We start from the raw sequence: 26199 nt of genomic DNA, 5'->3' as shown, positions 1-26199 counted from the left end.
GAACATGAGCTCAAATGCTCTGTGAGATAGTCTCAGTTCTGATATTAATGGTCTTTGTAAACTACCAAAAAGTTACTTATCCTTTCTTGGCATGTGCAGTTATTTTATAATATATGAGCAGTAAACTAGCTGATATTTAAGGACCTATGAATGTCATGATTTGTGGCAAGATGAACAAATTCATGTTAGTACATTAATCAATCACTCTTAAAAGAAATCAATATCAGAATGCAAGGAATGAAATCAGCACAGAAGCAGAGGTAGTACTTTTTTTTTAAGCTGTGAGTCTGCCCCTTATTCATAGAGCCAGCACCAGAAGTAAATGTGTAAAGGTGTTAAGCAGAAGTTCAGAGTGTTTCTTAGCTGTATAATAGCCTGGGAACTTAGCCAAAGTGAAATAATAGCTAGTGAGAAGAGGCTACACTTTTTATTTATTGTTATGGAAAAGTAAAGGTGGTGGTGGTAGAGATAAAGTGTGAGCGAGTTCATACAGGCTTTGCCTGTTCACATTTATTTGAATAATATCGGCAATAGCTACTAGTGCCAAGCACTGGGCTAGGTACATGATTTATGCCATCTCCCTATAAACCCACTAATAATATAATGTATTTTTTTTTACACATAAAACTGAGGCTTAGGATATTTGAATTGCTAGTCCAAAGATAATTGTTGGCACAATCATTATTTGATCTTCAGTGGCTCCAGAGCCCTTGCTCTTTCTACTTTACTGTAGTGGTGCTCAAAATTTAGAGCGCATCAGGACTACCTGGATGGCTTGTTAAAACCACCAGTGTCTGTGCCCAACTCCCAAAGCATCTGATTCAACAGACCTCATCTGGGAACCTAGGGTATTTTTGTTGCTAAAACGGTTTTAGAGGACGCTGGTACTACTTATTGGAGATCACTTTGAAAATCACTGTAGTCCAAACATTTAAGGGCCTGAACTGAATAATGTGGTGGTACCTAAGGCCACGTAATTATCATTGTTATTTTCCCATCCAACTACAGGTATATGATGCATACGTTAATGGAAATTTAGACATTTTAGTGATTTCAAATTGGGTTGCCGGCAACACATTCTCACTATATAGAAAATATTGATCGTTAGAAATCCTCAACCAGCACCAAACAACAGCTTAGCAAAGGCCCTTAAGACATGAAATATATTTGATGGCTGCAAGACTGGAGCCTAAAGAGAAGGAAAGGTGACCATCAGCACTGAGGCTGTGAATACGGGACGGTCTTCAATAAACTGATTTTACTCAGTGATACTTTTAAAAATGATTGTTCCTGAAGAGAATAGGAGCCTCACAAGGGGCCTAATTTTGAGAAAGTCTTGCAAGCATGGAGATAGGTATGTTGGAAAATGCCGTGAATCACCCACCTGCTCACTCTCAGAGCAGAAAGATGAATTTGGTAACCATAGTGTCTATTTTGACACCATTCTCATACTCATCCTAAGTCCAAATCAATATTTCTGCTGTATTCCTAAATGATATACTCCTTTGGAATATAAGGGAACAGAAGAAAGAGATAGGGAAAACAAAACTAAAGCTCTGTTTTAATGTACATGTAGATAAAACAAAGTGTTCTCAGATTTTGTTTGTATCTTATACATTCTTTTCTTAATCTTTCATTTGCAACCATTTTATTTCTAATCTCCTAAATCTTGGAAATCAAAGTACAAGATGGCGTATTTTCTCAAATGGTCATGTTCCCTAAAGGAACTGGTGCCTTAGCAGGTTGCTTGGTGCTTTAAAATAAACAAAATATTGAAGGTATTTGATATCTTTAAGCCGTTTCTGAAGCCGTGGTGAATAAGTAGAAGAGAAACACTTTTGCAACAAACGGAGTAGAATATTTGGAGGCTAAGGAAGTAAACTTTAATTACTTTCACTTTTTTTTGCATTTGAGATCTTAGAAAAGCGTTTTAACGTCAGACTTTTTTTCCCCACAGGAGTATGAAGGCATTATTAAGTGCACACCTCTCCTACTTGTTATTGTTTTATCAGCTCTCACTTACGATAGAGTTTTACTGTATTTAGAACCATGTACAGATGACATTTGCTGTCTATTTATTATTTCACTGTTCTGTAGTCACCAAATTTTCTGTTCGGGGAAAAGACATGTAAACTCCAAACCTATTCAGCTACTCCACAAATAGAAATGCTAATTAAGATCATGAACGGTAATAACTACTAGAACCAAACCTTTGCTCCTGACGTACTTAATTTATTTAGTAATTCTACTCTTTTTCTCCTTGAAGGATCTCAAGGGAGCTGGCATCAGGTTTTCAAGACGCTGAAACCTGCTCCTTAATTATTTCTGCTCACATACTCTTCCAATGAGTGCGTGATTGCAGCACCCCCCGCTCCTCCCCAATCAGATATTCCAGAAAGTACGGTGCTGCAAAAGGACATTTCAGAAGACTTTCAACAAGCTAACTGTCCAGTGAAGTTCAGCTCCGAATTCTGGTAGCTGTTCAAACCCTGTTGGGCCGGTGTATTGGGTAAACTTAGCAGGTCGGTGGTGCAAAGCCTCCCCAAAGGCAGGAGGACCGCGTTCAGGGAGAAGAGAACCCGCCTCAAGCCTGAGCTTAGCTTTCTTCCTTTGGTTGTCCTCCTTCATTGTTATTCTGCAATACGCAGCAATTCCTGTGCGTGCCCCTGTGTCAGCCTCTTAGCTGGCCACTCCAGCGGCGCTGGTGGGAGAGGACCACCTTGGCTACTCAGATAACCCTGTGCTGTTTAATTTCTTCTGCTCTCTCCCTTAGAGTCCAGCTAAGACCTTGCAGCACTGAAGCCTGGCGGCTGCCCTCCTGCTGGCCTTTCCCTCACCTTTGAAGGGGTCTAGGTGACTGGAAGGTTGCAAAGGAGCCACAATCCTCACTGGTTGCTTCCCCAATGTGCTTTCCCAACTCCCCAAGTATGTCTTAGATAAGTTATTTGAGTGAGGACAGCGCTGCGGTCCGCTTGGAGAAAGGGAGCTTCCTCCGCACCTCTGCCTGATCGTGATAGCAGTGGTCGCAGCGCCGCCGACCATCTGGAGTTCGGGGAACAGGAACGTCCTGTTACCCGCCAGGCGTTTCCGCCTAGGACACACTCACACCCACCCTCAGAGCCTCCTAAAGGTTTCTCCGAGTCAATTCACGTGTCCTCCTCCCAGCAACACATACACACGCACACACACACGCACACACACGCGCACACACACGCACGCACACGCGCGCGCGCACACACACACACACACACACACAGGCCAAGAGCCAAATCAACCACCCAGTTTCAACCTCGGGTGATGCAAGAAAAATTCACGGAGGCTGGTCTTTTTGAAGAAATTAAGTATTCCCAAAGGAAATAGATGTAAGGGCGAGGCGCCTGTCCAAAGTACAGCAAGACAGAGACCCCTGTCTCAAACACAAAGGTTAGCTTCCAGTGGGTGTCTCATTCCTGCTGGTGTTGGGGGAAGGGATTTTATTATGGTGAGGGTCAGGTGGATTTTTGTTTGCCTTTATTGTTTTGAAAAGACATTGATGCACCTCCCCCTCCAGCCCCCTTTGTAAAGCTCTCTCAAGCTAAGACAGATCTTTTCCTGGCGTATTGGGAAAGACTGTCGCCTTCTGGGCTAGGACTGAGGGTGTCAGTCTCCCGGGACACAGCGGGGCTGAAAGCTCCAGACGGGCCCACCAGGGCGGGCGTCAGTAAAAGGTGCTAATGAGCGCCTCTGGAAGCTCTTCCCCCTCATAGACACCCTCGCCCCTCTCCAGCAGCAACTAACTGCGGGAGAGGATGAGATTTCCACTTTTCCAAAAGACCTCAATGGCAGGAGTAGTATCTCCTTGGAGTCTCAGAACATACAGAAACGTGGATCCTTCACGAAGTCTCTCTGGCGAGAATCCCTGGAAAGACGCTCTGGCGTGGGGTGCAGGACTCAGCACTTGGTCTCCCACCTGCTGCCTACCCCGGTACCCTCTGTGCCTTCGCGGTACCTTCGCTGCATGGCGTGTGCTCCCCCTGGGATCCATTGACAAGCAGCGTGGGAAAACATCCCGTGGGTGTCTCTTTACAGGGGCGGGACGCTTAAGCACGACTTGGAGATTCACGGTTTCTATCTGGGTGAGACCTAAACAGAAACGCTGCAGCTGGAGGCATTTCAGAAACCTCTGCCTGTGTGTGTGTGTGTGTGTGTGTGTGGTTTCAGCTTGAAACAGGCATGGATCAAGTATAAGCAGCACCTTCCCTGCCCCACCCCTCAATTTGGTGCCCTCCACAGCCTTTTATTTCACATGATGACAGTGGAAATGAAACGCCAAGGAAAGGTTGTTTTCCTTTTCGGCCCCACCCGAGTGGTTCAGGCCTACCTAAGACCACTTTATCTTATACTGTGAGGCGTTTCCTCCCACTGAGCCTCTTTGTCATTGCTGTTGCACGCAGAGGTGAGATGATGGAGGGATGAAAAGTGTGGGCAGATGGTGGCTAGAGCTGTTCACGTGGAAAACTGCCGCCTCGGACTTTCTGGACCCTCACGCTAGTCTGGATTAGAACCTGCGAAATCCTTACAAAGACTCTGCAGTCTGAGATTTTTCGTGGACCTGACATTCCAGAAGAGTGTGGAAGACAGAAGCGGGCATAGACATTGGGGCAAACGACGTTTAAGGCATCACAGCAATCCTGGCTTCAGAAAAGTCTTGAGACAGATGAAATTAAAATAAAATGAGGAAAGGGAAAGTAAGAAGCAAATAGCAAAATTGACATCATTCGGAGATTGACAGCAGGTCTAGAACATACAACCTCTGCAAGTTTCTCAGAATTTGGGGACAATGTTCCAAGTCGTAAGATGTAGGAGATGCCTTCCATGTGCCAGATGAGTGACAATGAAGAACTTTATTGACGTTGAAAAAAAATGTTTTACCTACGGTCTGCAGAACATTGATTTTGCACAGAATCAAAGTAGGCTATCACAAACTCCTTCCTTCTCAATATCTCCAATGCTAAACCGATTATATCAGTCCGAAGTAAATTAACGCGCCTTTCCTTTCTATCGGCGCATCTCATTCGGAAAATACGGTAGGTGCGGGCAGCCAGGGCTGTAATTGCAGGCGGCGCGGATCCGCGTTTGTCAGGCTGGAATGCTCGCCCCGCTTCGGAGACTTCCCTCCCCCTCATCTGCCCCCCGAATGTGTTTTGGCTCAACAGGTATCACATGAAAACTCGCACTTAAACCCTGGTCATCTTCTCGCAGGAACCACCCTTACGTTTTTCTGCCAGGGCTGCTGCTGGCTATCCGCGCCTCCCCCACGCGGAGCGCGAGTCTCGCAGGCAGCCCCAGGGCCATCCATTAACCACCAACTCCCAGTGGCAGGCGAACTAAGCATAAATGTGTGGCTCCTCACACGTCGAGCCAGCGACAAAGAAACCTTGCAAGCAACTTGAGACGCGTTTTGTACATTAGGCAGTGTAGTTGTGCCACTTAGGACAAGCTTCTCGGCTCAGAGCTACTCTGAGGCCCCAGAGGGAAAAGAAAAATCAAGCTGTAGGAAGCAGGTTGGGATTACAAGGCAGTTGCTGCCACAGAGACTGGGACGACTTCCTGACATTTTGGTATGTAAATTAAAATTCGATACGTGCCACCCCATCATTGGTCATAGTAGAGGGAGAGATAACCTCTCCAGCTCCCTCCTCCCAAAACATGAATTATCATTTCCACTGAATGCAAATGAGTCGCCTTCCGTGGAGGGACAGCCAGCTGCAAGCTGGACAATAAACTGTTTCATAGAGACGCGGCCGATTGCGGTTCAGAGAGGCACTCCTTTACAAAGGAAGAAGCGTCCAGTTTGTGTTGACAGCCGTGCCGCGCCTGGGCCAAAACAGCACCCCCTTTCCCGCCGTCCCCTGTCCCCCCCCCGCGACACACAGACACCCCGGATTTAAAACTAGCTTACTGAACGCGACATCCATCGCGTCTATTCGAGCTGCCATGAGTATGTAGAAGTGATTGTTCAAAAAATGATGGCATGAGTCATAAACACCTCCTGAGTATTCTTTGCAGCAATTAATGGGCAGCAGGGTGCAGGAGAAGTTGTGGAAGAGAGCTATGGATCTATTTTCTCCCTAAGGACAGCTCTTTTTCCAATGATCCTGACTGTCCCTTGCCTTCCTGTTTGGGAATACGTTTTACATTCCACCCACCCCCTCCCCTTGTCTGTGCATGTGACACTCTACCTGTCTGAACGTTGAGACTTGCTGGGGATTTTCTTTTTGGTCGTCAGCTAATGACTTTCCTTCTACCTCCATTCATCCCCTAAGGTGGTTATTTACACTTCATGGCATTTCAGACCCCTTGAAAGCCTCATTTTGGCCAAACCTCTACCACAGGTCCTAGGGAAGCTCCCCTACATTTAACATTGCATAGAAGCCCACGTAGAAATAATTTACATACATATGCATGCAGACATTCATGTTGGTGTTAGTGTGGCAATGCTTGGAAGATCCCTGTACCCTAATGTATTGAAAATCAACACATTCCTAGCACGTCGGTAACTTTCTTCCCTGAAACGGTTAAAAAGCATTTATACCAGTGTCTTTAATATAAATATTCCACCCAAGGCGTCAAACCCTACTGATCTGACGAGAAATCAAGGTAATGCTCATCACTAAGAAAAGTCTTGCAGAGGAATTCTGCCTGGATATCCACTAGTTAGAGGCTATACTAACCAACTCACGTATTCGTTTGAGCATACTGCAAGAATATTTATTGAGCACAAGCTCAATCACCGCATTGAACGCCAAATCTGGCAAGCAAAATGCATTTCCTATCTGACGGGGGGTGGAACGAGCTGTGAATCAACTCCTTCTTTAGTATTATCATGATTATTTTATCGGTGCAAATTGCAAAGTAAGCTGCCAGCCTCTCTGCATCTACAAGTCAGCCCACCTGCATCCAAAGCGGAGGGGACCCCAAAGCAGACCTACCTTTCACACAAGACACCGTCAATAAAAAGACGAGGTTCCAAAACGTAAATCCACTTTTAATCCTCATTTTCTTCATCAGGATGAAGTCTAGGCGGCCACATTTAGCGCATCTTCGCGTGCCAGGCTCCCGGGGTTTGGATTCCTTTACTCGGCTTTCCCCTTTGCGGATCCCTTTCATATTATTCTCGAGCTCCTTATTCCTGCTCCTCAGCCCGGCGCAGTGGAGTTGTTGCTGTTGTTGGTGCGCGGTCACAGCTCGGAGTGAATGGTGTTTCTGGGATACCACAGCAACCTTGACGAGGACTCAACCATCTCTCCAACGGGGGCACAAAGTCTCCGCTACTCTGGATTCTGTCTTTTCTTGTGCGTTTTTTCCCCTCCACCGAAATCTACCCCAATTCTAGCTCTTTATAGCAACCACCAGAAACCACTACTGAGCCTCTTAAAACCCAGCTCCGCTCTCTGATAAACTCCGCACAATATTTGAAATTAAGAGGCTTGCTTTTTTTCCCCGAATAGATCAATTCTGCCTGTAAAAGCAGCCCAAGAAATAATATGCTAGTGAGCTCTCCGTTGCAGCCTGAGAATACAGAAGCATGTCAAAGGAATATTTTAATCGGAGGATCTGTCTTGCTTTTGGGGAAACCGTGATGATAATGAATCGGGCTCCATCGATGCCCACGTCGTTATAATGGGACATGTGTTACTACTGTAGTTGCAGTATATTTCAGGCAGGCTTCTCGCATTTATTATCCCGTGATTTAATTGAAAAAGGAAATCACAGAATTTTCTCAATAAATTCTTCTTTCCCACAGAGAAGAATGTATTTGCACACATCTATTTACATATTCAAATGAGTACGTGTAAACCCGTAACCGGGTTTTTTATGATTCGGTAAAAGGATTTCATCTGTGGCCTGGGCGGGGGTGGGGTGGGGAGGGAAGTCAGTGTCGTTTCCTCAAATAGTTCGTCTTTTCATCCTCCCAACCCCCTTTTCAGTTGGTGTGTGCCGCAGTTCAACTACTTAATCTTTGGTATTATCCAGAACAGACCCATTTGTATTAATTCAGAATCGGCACCAAATATGTAAATAGGGGGTTTCTTTCAAAACGAAAATGTATATATCTATGCATCTGGATCTGGCCGCCCCTTGCAGCACGCAAGGGTTAAGATTGCACAAGGGAAGAGTTCTTGCGCCATCTACTGGCCATCTTTGAGCCGCCCGTTCCTACTTCGCATGTATGAGACCCTGTTTTTCTCAACCCTTGGTGTAGGGGAGCTGTGTGTCCCCAAGACCAGCATGTCGTGCTCCTTGATTTTTGTCAGTCCTGACTCAAATCTTTCAACGAACAAGTTCCTTAGGTCAGGCGACTGACTGGTGAACTGACCTTTTGGGAATCTGGTCCCCTTTCAGGAGTGAGGAGTGCCACAGCGCTAGTTCTGGGACAGGTTATTGCTGCTGCGTGGAGCTCCATTTGCCTGCCTCAGGAGATCAGGGGCGTGAGCGCCTATCTGCAAGGCTTAGTCTAGAGGACTGCCCAACTTGAGTTTGCAGCTCCCTGCACTGTGCACACGCAGTGGGTTTGGTCCCGTGCACCACACCATTACCCCAGCCAGCTTTTGTCCCTTGGCTCGCATTGGAGCTGCCCGCTCAGTAGGGCAAGGAGGTAGCATCTGGAGGGGGTTCTGCTCCTGGAAGTGGGCACGCTGTGAGCGTCCATAGGTCTGCGTGGCGAGTGAGTTTAATCTGCAGGCGTAGGAAGGATTCCGAGCTCTCGGGGTACGTGGCATTGTGTGTAGGTCTGTGATTCTCCCAGTTCGTGTGTGTGTGTGTGTGTGTGTGTGTGTAAGCGCGCTGTAGTAAGAAGTAAATGTACGTGTTTATGAAAAATAGAGTGTTTTGCCACTCGTGGGTGTTTTCCCAAGCGTTATTTTGCAGTGCATATGCGTGTGCATGCCTGTGTGTGTCTGTGTGTTAGAGAGGATTTCACTCCTGGATACGGAGCTGTAGCAAAAGGTAAAAGCTGCAGACGCCCAACTGACCTCATTAAATTCAGAGAGGTACTTTAACAGCCCAGCGGCAGAATATTGTCCCTTCCCTTCAGTGCTCTGTTTCATTGTCTGCATATTCAGGTTTCAAAGGGGAGTGGGCAACAAGGTAGGGACTAGCCCCTGACTGGGAGGATCAGCATTGGAAACGTCATTAGCCTGCTTAGCCACCTTGGCAGCGGCTCTGGCATTGATTTCAGTCAAGATGTCAGCGTGTGGTGTTGCTGCTGTTACGTTTCCTGGGCTGGACAACCAGTTAGAGATGCAAACAGGTCCTTGGACTTATCGAGGATGCTCAACAACAACCTCCTTACCAAGTGTGCGGAGGTTAGTCACCTCAACTTAATTTGCTTTTTATTAAAAGAGACAAAAATATTGAGATTTACGCAATCTATTTGAACATATAACACATGGCTATATATCCAGACAGGAGGGCTTCCTGGCAAAAAACAAATAAACCAAACCCTAAAAACCCTTTCGCAAAAGACAGGGCATTTTAGCAGTAATTATTGTGCACGAAGTAAGTAAACTTTCATTAGAAGACCATAAAGATTACTACTAAGATACCAATTTTTGATATTTATTTGCAAACACATGGCTAATCCTGTAATCCAATTATCTTTCCCTAAATGAATCCTGCCTATCATCTCATGTGAGGTTTTTAAAAGATTTATCTGGAATCTCATAATATATTGAACAATACTCTAGCATCTAGTTTCTGCAGTTCACAATAAATCACAAACCATTTTTACCTGCGTCTTCCAGCTTCTGAGACAGGATGGAAAATGATATTTCACAGACAGAAAAAGTTAAGGCATAAGGCACTAAAGTGGGGCTTATCCAAAGTCACTGTCAGGAGCTTTGGTGTTTACTCCAATGTGTTTAGTGCTAAATCTCACTAGTCTTTCATGGGGAACAGCATCCTCTTTAAGGAAAGATTTCCAGAGGTATTCCAGAAACATAACATTTTCAGCCACAATCCTGGGTGGGAATCCTTTAGTTTCTCCAGAAGCAAAGAAACAACAACAACAACAACAATAACAACAAAAACCAGTGACTACATTCAGAAGAAATAAATTATCTATTGTAGCTGATCTGTAGAAAAGCAACACAGCTATACATTCATTTGTGCAATACTATTAGAAATAAATTATGGAAAAATAGCTAACCTAATAGCAAACTTCAGGTGCTTATTGTACATTAGGTATGCTATGTTTACATAACATACCTTATTCAATCCTCACTACTTTCTGAGACAAGCTCTACACCTTTCTCAGACAAGCAGTACAACAATCCTAATTTTACAGATGAAAAAAATTGATACACATAGAAGTTAACTATCTTGCCCTGCCTGAATAACCCATGTAAGAAGTGTGAACCTATGGGGCCTCATTTCAGAGTTAATATGCTTCCCTACTGTACTATATCCTATGCTAGCTCTGAAAGATGCTTATTTTGAGATAGTATAGTAGCAAAAAGAGGATATCATTTTTATAGTATATTTAATACATAATTATAGAAAAGGAATCATTTATAGTTTATAAGTGATAAAATTTTAGAATATATGTACACATATAAATAAAAACTTGTGTCCTTTTTATACTTACCAGTTACTAAAATTCCTGCTCTTTTTTTTTTTTTTTTAATTTTATTTACTTCTTGCAGCCTGTTGATCTTTCCACATATAGGTTGTGGTAAAATATGACTTGCAAGGATCATCAAGACAATTACAACTAATAAGTTCCCTTAAGAGCTTTTACAAAGAAGTGAAATCAGAAATGGACAAAATCTTTCAATTAGAAAGACCAGATTTCCATCCTTTTTCAGTTCCTTCCCAACATACCTACAGAATACAATTAGCTTTGATCTTAAAACAGGACTGAATTGCACTAAAGAAGAGAAAATATGCCCCTCTCCAAAAATTGCCCAATATTAAACTAGCCCCTTCAACATTTATCTACTATGTTTTAGCACCATAGGAGCAATATTAAAGAAAAATGAATAAAATAATCCAAACAAAATGAGTACACTGAGAAAACACAACATAAAAATGTGGAAAGGGGATTACCTTTAATTTCAAAAAGAAGTATATACTTTTGACAGTTATAAACTTAGAAAGTGTTTTCTTTTTCAATTTATATAATAGATATGCAAAATTACATGGGGATTCTCACAAGTGAAGTAGTTTTTTTTTTTTAATAGAAATGTTCCCTGCCTTTTGAAACTAAATGTTCATTGACTGTAGACATACATCCCCCCTACCACACACACACAGACGATACACACATATTTAATTAAAAGGCTGAAAATTAAATCTGTCGGTATGTGGGGAAAAAACTATTTAGAGTAAGATAAAATGTTAATGATTACAAATAACCAAGTAGACATTTTCCTGCTCATTTGCAGTTTTTATATAGAATTCACTGCCAGGAGAGTAGGGGAAAAATAGAAACTCATTTTTCTCATTTTCAATAAATGCTCATTCTTGGATCAGTCATGTCTGACCTCTCCAACTCCTGGGAAATAAAATATTTAAATTTAAATGTTGAATCTAGAATAACGAGGGAATTCTAATTTAAGTCTATGTATTACCTTGATTTATAAATGTCCTTATTTGTTGAAGAAAAAGGAAGTCAAGAGACCAAGTATTCATGATAAAGTAATTTTCTTTGGAACAACAATATTTAAGAAGATAATTTATCAAGCTGATAAAAACGTGTGTCCTTCCTGCTGTAAATCAGGAACCATTGTAGAGCGGTGGAGATGGGCCTGCTGGAAGAGTTCCCAAGTGTGCCTTCCTAGGAATTCATTTCTCTTATGTCCTGACTCCTCTTGCAATTTCATTAATACTGAAGCTTAACAGACATTTCAGTATTTTAAGCATATAACAACATTAAGAACAATATTAAAGTTTATATGTTACATAAAGGTAGTAATATTGCAGTTTAAAGAACAAGAGAACAGAAAAGCATTAAAATGGTCATGGTATCTATTGCTCTATCCATACAGTTGAACTATATTTACTGACTGCAAAAAAAACTTGTTTTTATGCGAGCCACAAATCTAATAATTTTGCCTACTTTCAAATTTTCTGAACTGCTGCCTTCTTAAATATGGAAAATTTAAAATTATTTATATCAAATAGTTTAAGCTAAGCCCTACATGAGCTCTGTTTCCTGAAAGGAGGAAACAATGGTAAATGATTGAGGGGCATTTGGGTAATTATCCCAAAAGAGAAGAAAAAAGAACAATAGAAAGATTCTTTAATGACTTCTCTGCTTGTCTTGAGTGTGTTTTACTCTCTTGCTCACCTGTGGCTGATATTATGTAAATTATCTTGTCATAGAAGAATAAAAGTAAAAAGTTAAGCAAAAGGTAGCTTTGCTAAATAATCAAGATAATCCAGGTCTCTGCTTTCAGTAATAAAATTGTGTCACTGACATCATCTGAATAAACCTTAATTCCCTGTAAAACATGTCGTTTGGTCATCATTCTTTAAACTCACATACACTGTATAGTTATGTAGTATCAGTTTCAAATGCTCTAAGAATACATAAATAGCCAGGCGCGGTGGCTCATGCCTGTAATCTTTGCACTTTGGGAGGCCTAGGCAGGAGGATCACCTGAGGTCAGGAGTTCAAGACCAGCCTGGTCAACATGGTGAAACACCATCTCTACTAAAAATACAAAAATTTGCGGGGCCTGGTGGTACATGCCTGTAATCCCAGCTACTCTGGAGGCTAAGGCAGGAAAATTGCTTGAACCCAGGAGGCAGAGGTTGTGGTGAGCCAAGATCTTGACACTATACTCTAGTCTGGGTGGCAGAATGAGACCCCATCTCAAACAAACAAACAAACCAATAAAAAATCCATAAATATTTAGAGAACATAAACCAAATTGAAGATTATATAAGATATAAAATATATCAAGATTATTATAAAAATGGAGTATATATTTGACTTCATACCCAGAAGTTATAATTCAGTTAATTCATTATTACCTTTTAAAAATTTTGTACTGTTTGTACTTATTATCAACATATTCCCTGCTTTTTAAAATTAACATTTTTTGAGGTAAATGCATATTTTCAAATACTCAGAGCACAATAAAATCAGTAATACATTTTATTCTGCAGAATTTTAGTCCATCATAAATGTGTAAGCCCTTCTTCTATTTTGTTTCATTTATCTACTTAAGAATCAGCTTTTTGAAATTTTGTTAACTAAGAAATCTAAATATCTGCAGTAAACGATTTATAACTGAAAGTCACGTCAATCCTGGAAACATGCAAACTTTGTGTTTAAATTATATTTAATTATAATCCCAGAGCCCCAACATAGCAAAACACAGCACACAGGTAGTAGGCAAGAACATTTCACCTGTGCTTGGAATTTCCTTTCACTCACAGTACACTGCTTGGCTGGTGATAAAGCAGTATTCACTAACTTTTTGTAACTTTTAATATTGATGTTAATTTTCCTAAATATTTATAAACTCTTCAATGAAAGGAACCATTGAGAATAATTTGGTTAGATGCTTCCAAATTTAAAGATTTGTATTCACATATATGTGTATTATACTTGTGTTTGAAGCACATTGATTATTAATATTTACTACTTTATAATTTGACCTATTTTTTAAGCTTCCCAAATGATCACTGTTATTTCATTTTTTAAAATTGATCATAAAATTAATAAATATTGAAATATTTTCTAGCATAAGAACACAGGAAACTAAATTAAATAACTGTCCTTTTTTTAGATAGAAAGATAACACTGACCTTGACTTAGAATGATCATTTTGGCCATCATAGGAAAGAAAATCAATGCTGCTGATTTTAGTTTGGCTACACATAATCCAATTCGGATTGTAAGTACAAATATCTGTCTCATCTGGACAGGGATCAATTTCATCTTTACTATTTGTGTGGCAGGTATTATTTTCATCTGAGTATTCTTTCATTTATTTAAGAAATAATTTTGAGCTCCTGTTGCAAGGAAACAAAAACAAGAAATATGCATTACTCCACCATAAAGGCACTTACAATGTAATGGAATGAATAGAATATATTCTTAAGTAACAGCAGTGAATGGCAGTAAAGTATAACCACTTTATGAGAGATGCTTGTGAAATACCAAGATGGTGGAAAATTATTTATAGCTGGGGAATTGGAGAAAACTACATGGAAAGATAAACATTTGAGTCATTCTAGAATCATCTAAGGATGCTTAACCGGAAAAATCTTGATGGGGAGGTTGTTTTCCAGAAATGTGAATAAAGTTAGGATAGCTATGCACACATTTAAAATTTAGTCAATTTGGGAATTATACTTTTAGAAAAGAATGACAGATGAGGCTAGAAAGCTAAAAGCAGCCAGGGAGATGTGGAGATGGGAAAACAACGAAAAACTTTCTAAACTTCCTTTCTTCCTTCCTGCAGATAGAGCTATGTTAAGGGTGTTGAGATTCAATCATCCTGAATTTAGGGTGGAACGTAAATCCATGGCAAGTGTCCTTGTAAAAAAAAAAAAAAAAAGGCAAAGAGAGACTTGAAGCACAGTGAAACAGGAGGGAAGGTGGTATGAAAAAGGAAGCAGAAATTGGTGTGGTGGGTTTACAAGCCAAGGAATGTTGAAGATTGTTGGCAACCCCCAGAAACTAGGAGAGAGACATAAAATGAATTTGCCCCCAGAGTTTCCAGAAAGAATCAGTCGCAGACTTCAAACTATGTGAAAATAAGTTTCTGTTGTTTTAAGGGACAAAGTTTTTGGAAATTTGTTGTGGTATACCTGGGAAACTAATACAGTACCCGACTCTGCCAAGGACACTGCTCTTACTAACCTCACTAGTGGATTTTAACTGAATCTCTGAGAGGTCTCTCCTCTCCCACCAATGGAGTATTTTTCCTATTTCCACCCCGAGTGGGATTATGCTTTATAGGAGCATTTTGAGTACTTTATACATTTTCACTAATACTCTTTTATTTCAAAACATGTATGTATTCTTATTACTATCCCCTCTTCTGGATGAGTTTTACACAGATCTCTGTCTGATCCAGCATTATCAAGCCCTACTTTGAGCCTTGCCATGCGCATTTTGTTCTCATCTTAACGTCTCAGTCTTAATAAAGCAAAGTTGCATTTATTGTCATCTATATGTGCCTTTCTCCTTCAATTTGCTTCTTCTGATGACCTCTACAGAATCACTGCCCTTATTGGTCCAACTTCTCAGAGTCAAAACCTAATTTTTACACCTCTCTCTTCTTTATATTTATATTAGAATCTAACACAAATAAGTAAAAATATCTCTTTGTATAAGACTTCACTACGTCCTCTTCGATCTATTCTCCTGTCATCATCTGATCCCAAATAGATATTATTTCATGCATGTGTTACTGCAAAGACCTCGCTGTTATCTTGACTGTCTTCAGGATTTCCGCTTCTGCTCCATTCTATGAAGCACAGTGTGTAGTCATGTCATCACGGCTATCTTCTCCAATCTTCAGTTTCCCAATACCATTAGCTTCAGGATACAAGTACGCACTTAAATCTCATAGCTAAGAACTTCATGGATGTTTCCTCCATCTAGTGAGTTCATGCTGATAAATGCAAGCCCTGGCTGTATTTACATTTCTGCATTAGAGCCCTTTTAAATATTTCTCCCCTGACCTTTAATACTTGCTTATCTTCCATTAGCCCATCAAAATTTCATATTTCAACTCTGAGTTCAGCTCTAATTTTTCCAGGTTTGCTGTATTTGTCCACTCCAATGGACTTTACTCACACTCTTAAAAAAGATTATCTTGTAATATTCATACTTCTTTGCTTTACTCTTGCTTTGTTATTTACAGTTAATGTATTTATAGATTGAAATAGAATCCATTTAAAAATGTATCTTCAAAATGTCCATAGTAAGCCCTTTTTAGAGTACCTGTATTTATTTAGGGTATATATACTGAATACCTGAATGCCTAGAAAACTGCATTTTAACAAATTAATTCTTTAAATTTATTCTTTACTTAATCGATGCAAATATTTCAATGTATATGTTGTGTATGTGTGTATATGCTTATTTGAGTTAGAGAGATAGAGAGGGAGCGAGAGGGAGAGAGAGAGGAGAGAGAGAGGGAGGGAGAGAGAGAGAGAGAGAGAGAGAGAGAAAGAGAGAGAGAGAGAGAGAGAGAGAGAGAGAGAGAGAGAGAGAGAGAGAGAGAGAATGTACATAGTGCAAAGAAAGCAGAGAAAGGAAAGAAGGTTTGTGTCCACTAACATTAATTATAATAAAAGGCTTGATAACTAATGCCAGAAAGACTACTCTCAGTTTTCTTCCTTGGCTCTGAGACACTCCAATTTCACATGCAAAAGCAGTTCTGTCTAACTGTTTGGCAGATTGTTTGAGCTGGAATTAAATGTGCACAGCTGGTACCATCTGCTGCAAATTCTTTAATTCTTGTTATCTCTTAAACAGCTTTTGGTTTTGTCTTATTCATAATTCATTTATAGAGGATGAGGAAGACCTATTGGGGTCTTAACATTATTTAATGGATGCATCTCTGGTTCTCAGATTAATAAACCATAGCTGACTCTGGTTTATTAACATTGGCTAAGTGTCTACCTAGCTTTACTGATGACCAGACTTGTTTTTGAACTAAAACCAAGGTCAGGTTTTGTAGCCAAATGGAGCAGCTTCTTAAGATTATGTATTGTGACAATAATAGTATTTCAAACATTTCTCCTTGTACTTTATCAGTTTTCTTTCATTTATTTTCTTAATTATTTTACAGTGGTAGTCTAGAACTTTTGAATTATATTTTTCTATCCAAGAGCCAAAGCCAGAAACCTATACCTGAGTTATACCAGATTCTTCCCTTTCCCTCGACTTTTTATTCTATTTTCTTAATGTCTCCCAAATCATTGTCTTTCTAAGAATCTCATTAACACTGACTTTGTGCAGACCCTCAACACTTTACACCCTCAGCCCAATTCAGTGCACTCTTTACTCAGGAGTGATCTCTATAAAACAATTCTGATCATTTTACTCTCCTACTTAAAATTACTCAATGTCTTTGTGTGTTGTTTGAAACACATTGGGAAAATCTGCATATTGCTATTAGGTACTGCTGCTTCCTTTTTCTGACGTTTGTCCCTTTACTTCTACTTAAACCATGCCTGGAAAAATTCAGAATAGGCTTCAACCCAAAATTCAGATAACTTTGTTTCTTCCTTTTGTAAAATGTATTTATTATCCTTTCTGGTCTAAGAAAAATGACCTTCTTCTGTGTTTCTGCAGGAACTTGTGCATAATCCTTTCAGAATATTTATCATAATGTACTGTCATTTTTGTCTGTTTAGTCTTTGTATTAATATTTGAAGTACTAGTGGGCAGAGAGTATCCTTTTTATCTCCAAAACTGCACATGCTAGTCCAATGTTCTGTAATATTAGACATTTAACAAATTATTAAATGAATGAAAATGAATTCTGTAGTGAAGCATTCTTAGGAAAGAACTCAACCCGTAGCAAATAAGTGGAGATCCCATTGTAAATAAAGGCAAAAGTTATTTTTTGTATCCAGTAATGCTCACATGAATACACGCTAAAAACAAATTTTCTCATTTTGCTTTGAAATTATTCTCAGTTAATTTGGCCCTAGTCAACTAAAGGTCTTAAACACATTTAATGAATAGAAATCAGAGCAGCTAAAGCAGCTACTTGGGCTGCTTCTACCTAAATTTAGTTTACTATTGACAGAAGTCATGCTTGTTGCTTCTTTTCATTTGCTGTAGAGAGATGAGCAGCTGGATTTCCTTTAATCTGACATTTGTCTGATCTGGCATAGATAAGATATATTACATTCTCAATGTCCTGCTTAAATGCAAAAAAGAAAGAAATATGAGGTGGCTTGGTCAAGGAAAAAAAAAACTATAAGTTTCTATTCAAAATATTTAAGAAGACAGAACATGTAAGGAGAAAATACACAGGAAAATACAACTACTTTTCTGATACTGTAGAAATCATTTTGAAATCCTTTCTATTAATGGTGTGCTGAGATACCTGCTGGTCATTCTGCAAAATGCTAGAGAGAGAGCCGTTATGACAGTATCACTATTTTCTGAGAGATCAAGATTTTGCTTCAGTCAAATTCTGATAGTGTCGAAAGGTTTTCTCTCTGGCAGTAGCAAATGCATTTTCTCTGCCATGAATAAGTGAAATGTTGAGACACTGGTGTCGATGACAATGACCTAATGAGCTGGTATTACCAGACACTTAGGCCACATCCCAAGCCTATTGAATCAAAAGAAATGGGTGCCAAGACTTTCATTTTTAACATTCTTCTTTATAGTAGGAATTAAAAGAGCACATGTCAATTTCTGTCTTCCTGGAAAGACACAAGGCACCCTTCAGTTCTACCCAAGCAAGTTTCTGGTCCTGGTATTAACAAAAATTAAACCTAATAAAAACCTACCTGCTGTTATAATTAACTATGTCATATAAGTTAAAAAGCTTATTTTTTTCTCAATACAAATTATAAAATTGGATCCTTGACATGCTGTCATAATATCAGAAAATCATACTAATCAGCCAACACATGCAGAGACCCTGGGCAAGCTAGAGCAGGAAGGGGCAGGGTAAAGAGAATGCTGTTAAGTTGTTGATAAGTAAGTTAATCTACTGTTCAAATAAACAGGTTGGAATCAATTATTTGGCTATATTTAGATAACTTGCATGCAAAAGAATCCCAAAATTGGCAGTCAGTCTTCATATACATAGCGCAGCCAAATGTGTAATGCATCTGAAAACTTTTATTTTCTATTTTCTTTGCAAGAAAATCAGTTTTTATTTCAGGAATAGTATGCACTTAATAGCTTTTGTAATTCACATCAGTTGGAAATATTTCAGTGTATTAAATATTAGAAAAATTAATGAATGCAGAATACTAAAAGTACACTGAATTCTAAATATTGGCTTTAAATGTTGCAAGTTGGATAGTTCTATAAATCACTAATGCTTTTATAGGTCATGTATGCAATTTTAACATGACAATTTTTAATATTGTGTATATATCATGCCAATAATATAATGGTGTTTTTTTAAAATTTTTTTTCAGGCCATAATGGGAAAATGTTTCTGGAATCACAGAATTTCCCAAATACCTGAGAGTATACTTATTTACTCATCAATCAAAATAATTATCTTGAATAGATATTGATCCAAAATGCATCACATATTTCCTGTAGTTAAAACAATTTTGATAATTTAAACAGTAAGCATTAACATCAATTTATATGGTACATCATCAACCTCTGATAGGACGCTTGTGTTTTGGTTGCCAAAAACGATTGAATTTCAATAGCAACTCAATGTTTAGAAATAGTTTAGGGTTTTTTCAAACAAACCCACCCAAAAGTGGGTGAAGGATATGAACAGACACTTCTTGAAAGAAGATATACATGAGGCCAGCAAACATATGAAAAAATGCTCATCATCACTGATTATTAGAGAAATGAAAATGGAAACCACATTGAGATACCACTTCACACCAGTTAGAATGGTGATCATTAAACAATCTGGAGTCAACAGATGCTGAAGAGGATGTAGAGAAGTAGGAACACTTTTATGCTGTTAGTGGGAGTGTAAACTAGTTCAACCATTGTGGAAGACAGTGTGGCACTTCCTTCAGTATTTCAGTCAGTATTCTTCCTAGAAATAGAAATTCAACTTGACCTAGCAATCCCACTACTGGATATATACCCAAAGGATTATAAATTATTCTACTATAAAGACACATGCACACACATGTTCATGGTGGCACTGTTTACAATAGCAAAGACCTGGAACCAACCCAAATCCCCATTGACAATAGTCTGGACAAGAAAAATGTGGCACATATACACCATGGAATACCATACCGCCATAAAAAATGATGAGTTCGTGTCTTTTGTAGGGACATGGATGAATCTGAAAACCATCATTCTCAGCAAACTGACACAAGAACAGAAAATCAAACACCGCATGTTCTCACTCATAGGCAGATATCGAACAATGAGAACAAAGGGACACGGGGAGAGGAGCATCACACACTAGGGTCTGTTGTGGGGCAAGGGAGGGACAGTCAGGGGGTGGGGAGGTTGGGGAGGGATAACATGGGGAGAAATGCCAGATGTAGGTGACGGGGGGATGGAGGCAGCAAACCACATTGCCATGTGTGTACCCATGCAACAATCCTGCATGATCTGCACATGTACCCCAGAACCTAAAGTACAACAATAAAATAATTTTAAAAAATTTTTAAAAAAGAAAGAAATAGTTTAGGGTTTTTTGACTTGTTTACATTTCACTTTCTTTTTGTCCTTTCTTCCACATGACACTGTTTTACATTATTCAGAAATTCCTTGCCATTGACTACATTTGACACCTGGCTAATTAACTCTCACTGACTAGCTTTTGAGATACGTTTTAAAAATAACGTTTTCATTTTTTGTTTGCTTTTGGTTTTCTGACTTTTTGTGTGCTTTTACAACATAATCATAGCTTTTCTGGTTAGTGTGCCTTGATTTCCTTTCTAGTTATCATTGCATCCTATTGTTTATGGTCTTTAGAGGGCTGTGTGTCAAGATTTAGGAACATCCCTATGTGGACATTCATGGGCACATGGCTACTTTTGTTCATTCATTCATTCATTCATTCATTCATTTTGTCCATTTGTTAATTTACCTTAGATACTTTGAATCTTGAACAGTGCCACAAAGACTGAATATTGAAACCAAATAATAATGTGAACTACTTCCTATTTTGCATGTACTAACCAGAATTAATTTCTGTTACCCCCCAAAATAGTAACAGTCCCATGATGTCAATTGGATCAGTATGGCAAAAACAAAACAAACCAAAAAATGTCTAAGTTCTCTGCTTGAGTGTATGACTCCTCCTATTGATTTTGGAGACCATTTTTAAGTTAGATAGTCCCCAGAAGCATTGGACAGATGAGCAAAACTTGGGCCTCAGAGAAGCAGTTTTCCTCTCTACAGATAGGACCAATTTTGCTCAATATTGGATATCAGTTCCCCCATCCAATTTCAATTTCATAGTTATTTATTATTGAGCACACTATTGAAACCCCAACCCATAGTTTCTCTTCCCTTTGCCACCATAAAGTCACCCTCTATTGGTATGAATATCTATGATGGTTAATATTAGGTGTCAACTTGATTGGACAGAGGGATGCCTAGATGGCTGGTAAAGTATTGTTTCTGGATGTGTCTATGAGAGTGTTGACAGAGGAGACTGACATTTTCCTCAGTGAACTGGGAGAGGAAGACCCACCTTCAGTGAGGGTGGGCACTATCTAATCTGCTGCCAGCATGGCTAAAACAAAACAGGCAGAAGAAAGGAAATAAGCACCTTGTTGAGTTATTTCTTGCTTTTCCTCTTCCCTTGCCAGAGGCTTGCTTCTCTTCTTCTGCCATTGGACATCGGACTCCAGGTTCTTTAGCTGTTGGACCCTGAGACTTGCACCAGCAGCCTCCCAGGGGATCTTGGGCCTTTGGACTAAGACTGACGGCTGCATTCTTGGCTTCCTTGGTTTTGAGGCTTTTAAACTTGGACTTAGCCATGCTTCTAGCTTCTCTTTTTCCAGCTTACAGATGGTCTATTATGGGACTTCACCTTGTAATCTTGTGAACAAATTCTCCCTGATAAACTCCCTTTTATATATACATATGTCCTATTGGTACTGTACCTCTGGAGAGCCCTAATACAATAAGATATATATCCTCTAGCTTCTAATCTCACAAGTTTGTACCCAGGTAAATCTAGTGATAAGGGAGGTAGCCAGGTGGTCCAGAGTATCATGGCATAAGTGCTTGTGTACAGGAAGAAGAAAAATCCCTCAGTCCTGACTCTACTGTGCAAATCTCATTCCCTGCCATCACTACTTCCTACCACTCTAACTGGGGAAGTATGCTCTTCTTTCTTTAATATTTTATCTTCTTAAACCATTTCTTGTAAGGTTCATAAAATATTTTTTGTCATGATGCATGTTCAGAAATCCAGACACTCTTTTGAAGAAAAACGAATACAATGCTTCATGGTTTATTCATTAAAAATCACTTTTAAAATGGTTTTTATTTGACAAAGAGTAATTGTATGTATTAAGGGGTACAGCATGAGGTTCCAATACAAGTATACATTTAGAATAATCAATTTGGGCTAACTAAAATATCAATCACTTCACATACTTACTATGTCTTTGTGGTGAGACCATTTAAAATCCAATCTCTCAGCAATTTTGAAAGGTACAATACATTTTTATTAGTTATGCTGTGCAATCATTCACCAGAACTTACCTTCCAGTCTCACTGAAACTTTATACCCTTTTCTCTACATCTCTCCTTTTTTATCCAGCCCCCCAATTACTCCCTGTTTCCACCAGGCTATAGTAATCATCATTCTAGTCTTTATTTGTACGAGTTCAACTTTTGTTTAGATTCCACATAGATGTGAGATCATACAGTGTCTTTCTGTGCTTGGCTTATTTCATTTATCATGATGTCCTGTAGATTCATCCATGTTGTTGCCAAGGGTAGCATTTCCTTCTTTTTAAAGGATGAACAGTATCCATATATATACACATATGCATCACACATTTTTAAATCATAATGTGTTGATGAGGATTTTGTTTCCATATGCTGATTGTTGTGAATAATGCTACAATAAACATGGGATTGCACATTCATGTACTTTTTGTGTATGTGTGTCTCTATATTAAATGAATACAAATTGATTTACTAGTATTAAATTTGTGGTCATTTAGGTGATTATATTTTTGTTAATTCATACTTTTCTGGCAGATGATCACTTCTCATTTAGTCAAGCTATTTGCTGGCAGATCTACCTGGAGCAGTTTGTCTCTCACCTTCTTATTTGTTTATTTGAATTATGTAAATTCCTGGAATCCTCACAACTAAATTCTATATTACTGACTCAATGTAATAAGCAATAGAGTTTGAGAGAGGAAGTGAGAACCATGACTGTGAATAAAGTATGTAAGTTTCAGCATGTACAACCAGGAATATTTATTTATTTACTCAAAGCCCTTTTAGGCTCACTTCCTAGTTCCTATGTCTGTATTCTCTATAAATAGACATTGTTAGATCACTGAATTTAAAAATAATGAGTTAATGTATGACCGTATGTTAGTTACTTATACTAAATCTGTTAGATGATCAAGACAGGAATTATCTTCAGGAAGATTAGGCTGCTTGCCAAAGTTCACTAAACAATTTTATTGAATACCTAAAACAAGTTTAATTGTTGCCCTGCCCTTCACCTCTACAGTGTCTGTCTGTTTTGCTGTTTGCACTTGCAACCTTCTTGTAGGGATCATCTTGGGGCATCTCTGGAAAACCTGAAGTGCCTGGGAGATTTTGTCCCACCTTCTGCAGGTGACCAATTGCCAATGCTTTGCTGGTATGGAAGTATAAAAGCTCAGCCCCTTTTTCTGAAGAGGGAGAAACTCTGATGTATAATTTATATTACAGTCTTTCTCAAAAGATTAGGCTGGATCTGAGACTTCACCCAAAATGTCACCTTTGCTTAGCTTCTTTCATTTCCTTGCTGTATCATACCAACCCATATTGCTGCCTGAGGCAAAAAGAGAATTGTGTATTTATTTGTATACTTGTCAAAATAGTGTCTGATATTTTAACCCAGGTGATAGTTAATATAAGCTTTACAATAAAAATGACAATATATAAAGTCCTGTGTTGTTCAATCTCTTTACACCTCATTGTCATCTATCACAAACCTACTTGGCAGGTGGCAGGGAACCCTTGGGCTGATTGAAAACATTTGCTTCTGTTCCACAATAACAGAGTAATAAACAAATAACAGCCTGTATTTATTTTTCAAATTAACATTTTGTTCAGGATGGCTATTTTGCATTAATTTTGATTTATGTATAATATGGCTTTAAGCAATAATTTATCTTGATTTCTGAGTCTTGTTGCACTTCCTTATATTTTACAACTGAGGCTAGTACCTCGCTTGCCTCATCCTAATTCAGGTCCTGGTTCCCCAACTCCCTTTTCTGATTTCTCCTGGGAACACTTTCATTAGAAGCCATTTGGGCTCAGATCTTTTTCTCAGTGTCTGTTCTGGGAGAACACAGTTTAAAATAGTGAATAAACACAATTTAGGTTAAATCGCTGATTGTGGAACTTGAGCAGTACGCCTTCTATGACAATGAACTTTGCCTGCATAGTCCATTCTCTGTTGCTGTAACAGAATACCAAAAACTGACTAATTCATGGAAAGCAGAAATAAATTTTTCACAATTCTGGAGGCTTGGAAATCAAAGATGAAGGCACCAACAGGTTTCGTCTCTGCTTTCAAGTTGGTGCCTTGTTGCTGTGTCCTCTGGAGAGGAGGGATGCTGTGTCCTCTCATGGCAGAAGGCAGAAAGGGGCAAACCCACTCCCTCAAACCCTTTTTTATAGTGACATTATTTAAACATGTATTTCCAATACATGAATTCTAAGAGATACATTCAAACCATAGCACCTTGTTAAATAATTTTTCTTCTGCTGTTTAAGATTGGCTTAGATTTATACATCTAGTTAAATCTTAAAAGAAATGAATTCACCTCTTTATTCAATTTACATTAGTTATATTTTGCTTTAAATAGAACTCAGTGCTTATATTTTTGTCCCCATGAACAGTGTCAGTTATATACTGTTGAATGTATTATTGTTTTACATTCTATTGTTTATATTTCTAAAGCAATCATTTCACTGTAAACAAACATTTGCTGTTCCAAAATTTTAGCTACTTTAGGCAGTAATAGAAACAAACATTTTGTTGTTAGCCAAATTAGGATATTTTGCTTCAATGTAAAACTCAAGGTATAGTTAAAAAACAAATTGATTTTTACAAATCAGATAAAAATAACACCAAGCATAACAACTCATGTGATAATGTAAATTAGATTTGTGTCATTAAATAAGAACAAACAAAGATGCAAACTTTGGAAGACTCTGTGTTTACTCAGATAATGAGTTTGATGGAAAACAAGTAAGCGTAGTTAAGTTATTTAAATTTTGTGATCATATGACTCCAAATAATCAGTGTAGGTGAATTTTAAATACGTTATATGGCAAAAATATCTCATTAAATTATATATTTTAAGAGCATTTCATAGAATTCAGGCCATATGAAAGTGTGAGGACTGAGGTTTTAAAGTGTACCGAAAGGAGCAAAGGGACACAGTTTGCTTAAGGTTGCAAAGTACACAGTGGTTTACCAAGCCAACTGGGGGGTTTCAGCATTTGAACATGGTAGCATGCAGCTTGCCATATGTTTAGCCAGTCCAGCCAAGAAAATGTTAGTGAAATTCATCTGAATCTTCTAAGACTTTATCTCTTGTTTATGTATCATTAACTAAGATTTTTCAATATTTTCTGAGTCTTGAAATGTTAATGATTTCTTTTCATGGGTTCTGTTGTCTGTTTATTTATACACCTAATTCTGAGCTAATGCTGATAAATAAATTAATCTATTTATTTGTATATTTATTGACTTAAGATAGGTTTATTTAATAGCTTCTCTGTGTTAGACACTGTATTTTTATCTGAGTGACAATAAATAACAAAGAAACGCAAAGCTTTTATTTTCAGAATATTTACAATCCTGTGAAAGAAGAATTAAAAAAGAAACCCAGAAGATTACAATAGAGAATTAACGTAGCTATTACAGGATACAATAGGGTTAAATGACAGCATAATTGTAAGCATTTTTGAAAAGTAGAGAAAACTGTCTTTTATCTGAAACTTAAAATATGAATAAAATGTATCTATGCCAAGTTGGGTTGATGAATGAGGAAGAGGCAAAAATTAATATGTTGATAAAATGGAAAGTTCTACATAGGAATGCATATGAGGAAAAATGAAAATCTATTGACATTTTATTTTTTGACAAATTGGTGACACTCATAGCATTTATTCAAACTACCAAGAAAGGTTTTAGATTTTATCCTCCAATTATTTTTAGACTGTTGCAATAACTTCCCAATTAGTCTCCTTAAATTTCGAATGCACAATAGACATTGGCAAATATGGATTTGAGATGATGAAGGTCCGCAAAGTTGAATGGGGAAAAGTTAAGGGTAGAGAGGACAATGTAGAGA

General features: G+C 38.6%; 1 protein-coding gene and 1 long non-coding RNA gene across 8 annotated transcripts in view; one reads left to right on the top strand and one right to left on the bottom strand.

The window, feature by feature from the left end:
- Positions 1-7234, bottom strand: part of CSMD3 (CUB and Sushi multiple domains 3) — a 1279316-nt gene extending 1272082 nt beyond the window's left edge. For all 7 annotated transcript variants that reach the window (XM_002759280.8, XM_017965625.4, XM_035276379.3 and 4 more), the window contains exon 1: positions 6972-7234. In XM_002759280.8, coding sequence (XP_002759326.1) covers positions 6972-7149 — 178 coding nt within the window. In that variant the 5' untranslated portion in view covers positions 7150-7234. The remainder of the gene's footprint in view (positions 1-6971) is intronic.
- A 1369-nt stretch (positions 7235-8603) lies between these two features.
- On the top strand, positions 8604-23774 carry LOC144579667 (uncharacterized). The gene is made up of 2 exons (XR_013527807.1): positions 8604-8751; positions 21460-23774. It is a non-coding gene; the product is annotated as an uncharacterized LOC144579667 (long non-coding RNA).
- The last annotated feature ends 2425 nt before the right edge of the window (positions 23775-26199 follow it).

The sequence above is a fragment of the Callithrix jacchus genome, chromosome 16 (genome assembly GCF_049354715.1).
Source record: "Callithrix jacchus isolate 240 chromosome 16, calJac240_pri, whole genome shotgun sequence".
NCBI classification, from domain to species: domain Eukaryota; kingdom Metazoa; phylum Chordata; class Mammalia; order Primates; family Cebidae; genus Callithrix; species Callithrix jacchus.
Note: the sequence above shows the minus strand (reverse complement) of the source record. Positions and strands in the feature narration are given on the sequence as shown.